General features: G+C 43.6%; 1 protein-coding gene across 1 annotated transcript in view; it reads right to left on the reverse strand.

Moving 5' to 3' along the window:
* LOC308315049 (uncharacterized protein) overlaps nucleotides 1–8,900 on the reverse strand; it is a gene marked incomplete at both ends in the record, with an annotated part of 177,666 nt that overhangs the window by 51,796 nt on the left and 116,970 nt on the right. Inside the window, 1 exon segment of the mRNA XM_080762872.1 lies at nucleotides 3,449–3,503. Coding sequence (XP_080618998.1) covers nucleotides 3,449–3,503 — 55 coding nt within the window.

Raw genomic sequence — 8,900 nt, forward strand, 5'->3', positions numbered from 1 at the left:
ACATCTATTTTTGCTCATTTTGTGTGACACTGTAGTACGACGACAGAGTAGGGCATTAATTTACAGTGACAAAAAACAAACCCAAAAACTAGATAAAAGTGCCCCTCGGGGCACAGGTCTCCACCAGGGCAGGTCAGGTTGTGTCCTCCTGGTGGCGCTATAATAGGCCAATGTGAAATGGTGCCATTTCTTCTTTGGATGGCAATTGGATGATTTGAGGCATTTTGTTTCAAAAATGTGGTTTGCAAAAATCCACCTATTGGTGGCGCTATAACAGGTATATTCCTCAGCCTAGTAGGAAAGTCTGTGAAAGATTTCACGTAAATTGCACGCTGTGTTCATGATTTGACGCTTTTTGTTCAAAACGGGCCAATCCTGTAAAAGCCAATGTTAGCCAATTAGGATGGAATATGAAATATGAAATAAAACAGATCCGTGTTTGGATTTGGACAGAATCCAGAGGTTCATTGTTGGCATCCAGGGAGTGTGCAGTGCAAAATGTGGCATCGACCGGGTTAACGGTGCCGGAGATTGAAACGCCAAAATGACTGAGAGTTAAAGGGATATTTCACAAAAATACTTTGGGGCATTTTATCATATACTCAGGCTTATGTGAACACCCCAGACAATTTTGAAGTATAGATATTTGTATATAGTATACTCAATTTTAACCCAACCTACCAAACCTTTTTTCTGGTGACTGATAGTGCCCTCCAAATACATGAGGGGGCTGTGGTTTTTTCATTTATTTTTAATATATATTTTTATTCTTTAGTCTCCTTCACAGCAGCAGAGTCTGCCATATTTTCCAAAACAAAACAAATAAATTAAAACAGTAAGTGAAAAACCACGGCCCACTCACGTATTAGGAGGGCAATATCAGTCACCAACAAAAAAAAGGTCTGGTGTTTTCGATGAATCCATCATGGTTAAAATGGAGTTAGAAGTTATAATGGGTTCGTATAGGAAGGGGGGCGGGGGAGTTAAAATGAATATTGAATGTCAGCAAGAGAGGCACTCTTGCTGACTTTGTTAGAGATTGGTCACCTATTGCAAGATTTTTAAAAGAAGAATGGAAAAGAGTAATATGTATGTATGGGTGTGACAACTGTATGAGTATAAGTTAAACTGTATGACGGGAGTACGTGACTGCTACTTTTTTCTGTATTACTATTTGCTGGCATGTTGTTGCTGTCTTTTTTTTCTTTTCTTTTCTTTTTCTTCCTTTTTGTACGTCTTTGTAATGTAATGCATGTTTACAAATTTCTGAAAAACCAATACAAATATTGTGGTGTTCACATAAGCCTGAGTAGACGATGAAATGACCAAAAGGTTTTTTTCACACCTTACGGGAGCATTTTACATTCTCAGAGTCAGATCAATTGTTTTACTCTCAGCATTAGATAAACACTGAGGATTTGACTCATGTGTAACACTCTTGCTCGCACGCACCGCACGCACACATGCACGCACACACACACACACACACACACACACACACACACACACACACAGTAACATGTATTATGGATGTGTGATTGGTGTTTCTCCAGCTTACATCATATAGGCTACTGTGGCGATGGCTCACTTCACATAATAAATACACACACACTGAAACATAAAAGGACACACACGGATACACTCACGCACGCACGCACGCACGCACGCACGCACGCACGCACGCACGCACGCACGCACGCACGCACGCACGCACGCACACATGCACGCACACACACACACACACACACACACACACACGCATGTGTTTATACTACTATACTTGTGAGGCAATGAACATTTAGGACGGCAATTGTCTGACATTTTTAACCCTATAACCTGCGTTTTGAGATTTGAGTTATACAACTTAGGCTATAGTTTACGTTGCCAGTGTCGTGTGCACCAGAAATAGCCGATACGAGATCTACATGTTGTGAACTTTCTGGTGCGTGACACCGGCATGCAACTATAAGTAGGGGTCCCGGAACAACATATTTTCAGATCCGGTCCGCGACAGATCATTCTGGGGGTCCTAGACATGAAAAAGGTTAAGCACCCACTGACATAGAAACATAGGTTTTTCAGAAAACTGATTTAGAAGACAGATTTTTTAAGAATCTGCCTCAGGTCTAAAACAACCACTTCTCTTGTGAGATCCAGGAAAATTGTATACCCACACTGTCTATTTCTCACTGTCTATTTCTCAAATTCTACTAGAGCATGTGGGCGTACGTGGTTTTAACTCTCCAAATCATTTTTCCCACAGAGATTTACGAAAAAGAACAAACAGCCGCACACTGTCTTCAAATGCAGTGAAAAAACCTTACAGCTGTTTCCCTATTACAGTTTTTTCACTTCATTGAAGACAGTGTGCACCTGTGCGGGTGTTTGTTCTTTTTCATTGTCGGCACCTTACCCTCTCCTACGCACCTGTCGCCTGTAGGTGTGCAAAAAGCCTTGCTTTCCATAGAGATTTAAACAAAACTATTGATATCAATTATTCTAAGTCTAGAATGAAGGCATCAGGATCCTGGTGCGCAGCAACCTTAGAGGAAAGCGGCAGGAAAGGCTCAATGCATCTACCCCCCTATATATGGCTTATAGAGTAATGTCTTGCAGAATACAGCGAGTTGGGAGGACACTCAGGACAGGCTTGAAAGGTTCACTTCTGTGGTCTCTAACATTACACCTAGCTACCGTACATGTTTAAGCTTTTATTTCATATTTACATATTTCGATTTCAGCTCTAATATTTATTTCAGACATGCTCTTGTGAAGAGTCTGCCTGCCAAAACTCATTTTGGATAAAATAGCTATATACCTTCTTTAGCGTTTTTCATTTTAATTTTGTCACAGAATCAAACGTTTTACAGTCATGACTCACCAGCATCCTGGATGGCTTAAAATAATTGATATAAATATGTGTGTAAATCTCTATGGGGAAAATGAATGGCCGATCTTTCAGTGGGTTCCAGAAAACCACGGCCACTGCCAATGCTCTATACTTGTCGGGACATCGGTACCTCACAAGTATGGTAATACAATACACACGCACGCATGCACGCACAATGGTGCACACACTGACGCAACACATGCACGCATACGCACGCACACACGCACTTGCATGCATGACATACCTTTTTTTGTTCTGCTGGTCAGCTAGACAGCTATAACTGGTTGTGTGTGTGTGTGTGTGTGTGTGTGTGTGTGTGTGTGTGTGTGTGTGTGTGTGTGTGTGTGTGTGTGTGTGTTTTCATTCAGAGGATAGTTGCAAAGCAGCAACTTTCACAGACAGAAGACCTGACAGTGATGGAGAGGAGAGGAGAGGAGAGGAGAGGAGAGGAGAGGAGAGGAGAGGAGAGGAGAGGAGAGGAGAGGAGAGGAGAGGAGAGGAGAGGAGAGGAGAGGAGAGGAGAGGAGAGGAGAGGAGAGGAGAGGAGAGGAGACTCACCTCTAATTCCCTTGGACCGCGTGCGTGTGCGCTTGTCATCACCCTCTACACTCATCTGGGGGAGAAGAGACAGAAATAAAAGAGAGAGAGAGAGAGAGAGAGAGAGAGAGCGAGAGAAAGACACAATTCATCAGTATATTTAAACATTTATCAATGAAAGTTAAATTATCAGAGTTAATGCAACTCGTAAAAGATTATACTGAATTAGTGCTGTACAATTCATCGGAAAAAGATCACGCTCTAGATTCAGACACATATGAGATCTCATTTCTAAATTTGAGCAAGAATCGTGCAGCCAGTTGGCGGTTCAAATTCATTTAAGTTACTTATTATGTTTTTGCTGCGAGAAAGAATTTAAGAGAGGTTTAAGTCAAGCACTTTGATGTTAGACAGGGCAGTGCTCCTTATAGACTGCTCGCCGTTGGTGTTTCAAGACACAATGAAGCAGGTGCTCTCTGTCTCTCTCTCTGATGTGCAGGTGCACGCGCCCTTGCACGCACGCACGCACACACACACTGACCCCTGGACCACACCTTCATATAGCGATGAGCCGCAGCACTCTCTCTAAAGCCATCAGAGGCTTTTTAGGCACAATGCTGGAGCTATTAGCTGTGATTACCAGGCTCACTGCATGCAGGGCGTTTCAGCACAGCTTTCACTGCACACACACACTCTCTCTCTCTCTCTCTCTCTCTCTTCACCCCCCCCCCCCCCCCCCCCCCCTGCCCGGTGCACTTAGCTGCTTTGTTGCTTGCCTGAGTTGGCATGACTACAGCCAGATGAACCCCCCCCCCCCACACACACACACACACACACACACACACACACACACACACACACCTCTTTCCTGCCCTCTCTCTCTCGCTTGCCGATGCTCCATTCTACTATAATAGACTATACTTGTGAAATGAAAAATCACTTTGTTGGATTCTTTATTTTATTTTATCCCCCCCCCCCCCTCCTCCTCATTTTAAGGGGTAAAGGGAGGGTATAAACTAGGGCTGGGACTTAATTAAAAAAATGTATCCCAATTAACGCATTAAAGTCCGGCCCTATATAAACCCTTAATTCATTAGAGGTTCTAGTGTTGGGGAGAGAGACAGCTCAAAGTTTGGTGCTGTTATGATTGTGAAGAGTTCACACTAGTGTGTGTGGGGGCGGTTCACACTAGTGTGTGTGTGGGCGGTTCATTGTGTGGGTGGTTCACACTATGTGTGTGTGTGCGCAGGTTTGTGTCCGAGTGAGTGGGGGGTCAGATCAGGTCACTCATGTATTAAATTGCACGTGCGTGCGTGCGTGCGATCTACAAGCTCACAATGCGTTGCATCGTGACACATTGTGAGCTTGTATACTTCGGCTATTTACAAATAGCCGAAATATGGCGGAATTGGTTACTGTGTGTTTTTCAATAATAATGAACAAAGTATCTATTTTTAACAATGTTTTCAAATAAATGTAGTGGGGTAAAAATACAATATTCGCATCTGAGATGTGCAGTAGAAGGAAAAGTACTGGAAATTGGAAATACTCAAGTAAGGTACAAATACCTTAAGTACGGTACTTAGTTACTTTCCACCAGTGCAAAGTGTAAAGGGAAACCTTAAACCACAGTACAAGCTACAACTGTGTGGATACAATATCCCCTGATGATGGTGGAACTGAAAGGAACTGCATCGCTGTCTGAAATAACATGTATGATAATAACACGGCCATGAAACATTTCTTCCATTGACTAATAACAATTAGGCCGGAAGTGCCAGATCAAGGCAGTGTGTGTGTGTGTGTGTGTGTGTGTGTGTGTGTGTGTGTGTGTGTGTGTGTGTGTGTGCGTGCGTGCGTGCGTGCGTGCGTGCGTGCGTGCGTGCGTGCATGTGCCTGAATGACTCAGACTCAGCGTAAAAAAGCATGTGTTGTTGTTTTTCTGGTCATATGAGGATTGTTCTTAGAGAGAGAGAGGGTATGAGTATTGACGTGCACATGACGAACAATGCACACGCACACATGCAACAGGGAATGGAGACAGTGTGTGAGACTGCACAGGTCCACTTGGTTACACATTACAGTGTTAAAGTAAGGATGGAGTGCCGTGACCCCCCCCCCCCCCCCCAAAAAAAAAAAAAAACAAACAAACATGATCATCAGGTACTATGATTATAATAGGAGAAATAAATACAGAAAGTGTTAAAATAATGTTTTTATGTGGCCACACCACCAGTTCATTAAGTATACCTGCAGGTTTTCACCTTAGCACCAACCACCTGAACTTAAGCCTCGCCCACAGCTGTTGTTGTATGATAATGTGGGAGGGGTTAGGGTTATGATGTCACTAAAATTGTGTTATTTCGATTGGGCCTTTTGACTCAAAGGCTTTCAGCTTTCAGGAAGAAATAAAAAATACACACGGAAGACATATTTGGTGGCCTAATGTTAACTCCATAGACACATTCAAACACCTGGGCGTCTATTAGAGTCATGTTAACTCCATAGACACATACAAAACACCTGGGGTCTATGAGAGTAATGTTAACTCCATAGACACATACAAAACAGAAAAAGTACAAACATCACGGCACTCCAAGTATTTCGCTGTGCTTGGTTGGTGCTGAACTAAAGTGTTCATAATGCAAGCGTAGTCAAAATGTGTGCTGTCCATGGTGCTGAAGTGCTGCAGCCAGCACTTCCTCTGTTCTTGTTGTCTTTTCAGAACAGGATCTTGAGGCAGACTGACAAACCCTGACACAGAAACTTAAACCGCTTAAAACTCTGTAGTCTTAGAGAACTGGACTCGAGTTTACAACTGCGTTTTGTTTCTGTCTACACCAAGGGCCTTATTATCGTCAGTGCTGCTGACGAAAAAAAGGCAACTTTTCTTTTCTTTTTTTTTTACTATTTTGAGTACTTCTTTGCCTGGAAAGGAGCCATCTTATAGGTGGCTCTGGCATCTGGTTAGGATGCCTGTCGAGCGTCTATACCTAAGGAGGTCCTCGAGGCACATCCCACTGGGAGGAGACCCCGGGGCAGACCAAGGTGCAGTTGGAGGAAACACATCGACTCACTGGCCTTGGAACGTCTCGGGATCCCCCAGGAGAATGGAGTGGAGTAGGAGTAGAGGAAGTTACTAATGTTGCTCTGGAGAGGGAAGTCTGGAGCCCCCCCAGAAGCAAATATTTGAGTTAAAAACGTTCGCGATGAAATATAAATTAAAAGATCTGCGCCACATTTTCACGATTTCTTTTTTACAAGCTTGCACGAGCTTGTAGATCTTGTAGAGCTCGCTCGAGCTTGTAGATCTGCTATTTTTCAATAGCTAAAAGTACAACATAATGCTTATAAAACACCCAAAACGGGTTCGGCCGTCCTGAATGGAGTGAGTATATTTTACTGTGTATAGTTTGTGTTCCTCTTCCTCAGTCCTGGTTAATAGACTCCATGTGTTCTTTCGCTCTCTTCATTTCCCACTACTTCCTTCTTCATGCAACCGGTTCTCTCTCTCCCTTCTCCCTTCTTCATGCAACCGGTTCTCTCTCTCCCTTCTCCCTTTTTCATGCAACCGGTTCTCTCTCTCCCTTCTCCTCCTTGATAGCCGCTCGCTCAATGGAGAGCCGCGTTGAAAGAAAGAGCTGCCTCTGGCTTTCATGTCTGCGTAGCCATAGCTACGCATATACTCTAAATACGCGCATCTGCAAGTCAACCCTCCTCTCTCTCTCTCTCTCTCTCTCTCTCTCTCTCTCTCTCTCTCTCTCTCACCAAGCCATATTTGTCCCTCAACTCCAGCTCATTAAGTGTGCATTAACACAAAGTCTTCACATCATGACAGGGTTTCCCGTTTTAATGTATACGTTCAAACTTGTCCGCTATATAGGCTATATACCTTGCTTTGTGTTATTTATTTCCTCCTGCCTTTTCTGCTTTCAATTAAGGATCCATGAACGAAGAACATGGGCTGGCGTGGGGGGATATACGTATATATATATATACACGACCAAGTCGTATATATATTCATGACACAAAGAAGATGGAAAGAGAGAGAGAGAGAGATAGAGAGAGAGAGAGTCTACTATAACAGTTGTTCCCAAAGTGCGGTACAGGGACCCCCGGGAGCCCTTGAGGGAGTTCCAGGGGGTCCCCATGACTAAATGATAGTTAGGAACCAAATGGACCCTTGTGTTCAAGTTCAGGAGACTGAATGCTGCCTTCCAGCATGGCATGGAGAGGAGGGGCATGTGCATTTCTTCCACCATAGTAAATGCTGCATTCGTGGTCTGGAGAGGGCAGTTGTTTTACAGACGCGTAAAAGGGCAGGGACTGAAGCCCCCTTTGATGTCTATGTGTGCACGTACCTGTTGCCGTACGCTTAGAAGCCGCTCAGATGCACTGGATGGGACACCGTGTTGTACTTTATAAAGACCTCTCTCATTTTGGACAGATATTTGAACACATTTTGTAGAGAGTCATCTTGTGACGTCTCAAAGACTTCCACCTCGCCTACTTTGTCTCTCAAATACCGGCGTAGGGACCATTGGGCCACGCAGGCTGTGGCCCAGTCAGTTTAGAAGAGACTTTGAGGGGGCGAAAAAACTAGAAAAACAACAAAAGATGTTGAGGTGACCACCGAACTACAACATGACGTCACTGAGCCGCGGTGAAGAGAAAACCACCGCCACCGCCCCAGCCCTTCTCTCTGTTTTTACTCACCACCGCTCAGCGTTATTTCAGCTCCGGTGATCACCTCACCACCGGAGCGGTGGTCACCTCACCACCGGAGCGGTGGTCACCTCACCACCGAAAATCCAGACTATGAATGAGCCTTGACTGTGACAGACTGTGATAGGTACTTCAAATTACAGGTGAGAATCATCAGACTGCTGAAATTATTAATTCAAACTTGCAGTGGTGGACATAGTAAGTACACAAGTGCTGCACTTTTGGAGTATTTTTGGAGTATCAAAGTATTCAGTACTATAGTATAGTACTGAACCATACTAGTATATACTGAATATACTAGTATATATATATACTGAAGTATAGTACTATACTAGAGTACTTCAGTACTATACTTCAGCCTCTGTACGGGGAGTCAAAAGTACAACATGCCTTGTAAAATTCACAAGAAAAAAAGAGTAAAAATTGTCATAAGATGTACTTAATGTATAAAGTATTCTAGTAAATGTATTTTGCTATACTCTCCACCACAATTTACACTGGGTGGGATTATGGTATATTGTATTTACTTGGCAAGAACGTTTGCCAAGTCTACAAGCTCGTAGCGTGCTATTTTTGAAAAATCGTGAAAATGTGGTGCAGATCTTTCAATATTCAGCGAACCCTTTTAATTAAATAAAATCTCTGCTTCTGGGGGGGGGGGGGGTCCCTGGAACATCACATTTTCAGATGGGGGTCGGCAGCCAATTACATATAATCTTTGTCGGTCCTTGACATGAAAAAGGTTGAG

The sequence above is a fragment of the Protomyctophum bolini genome, assembly GCF_963924005.1.
Source record: "Protomyctophum bolini genome assembly, chromosome: 5".
In the NCBI taxonomy this organism is placed as follows: domain Eukaryota; kingdom Metazoa; phylum Chordata; class Actinopteri; order Myctophiformes; family Myctophidae; genus Protomyctophum; species Protomyctophum bolini.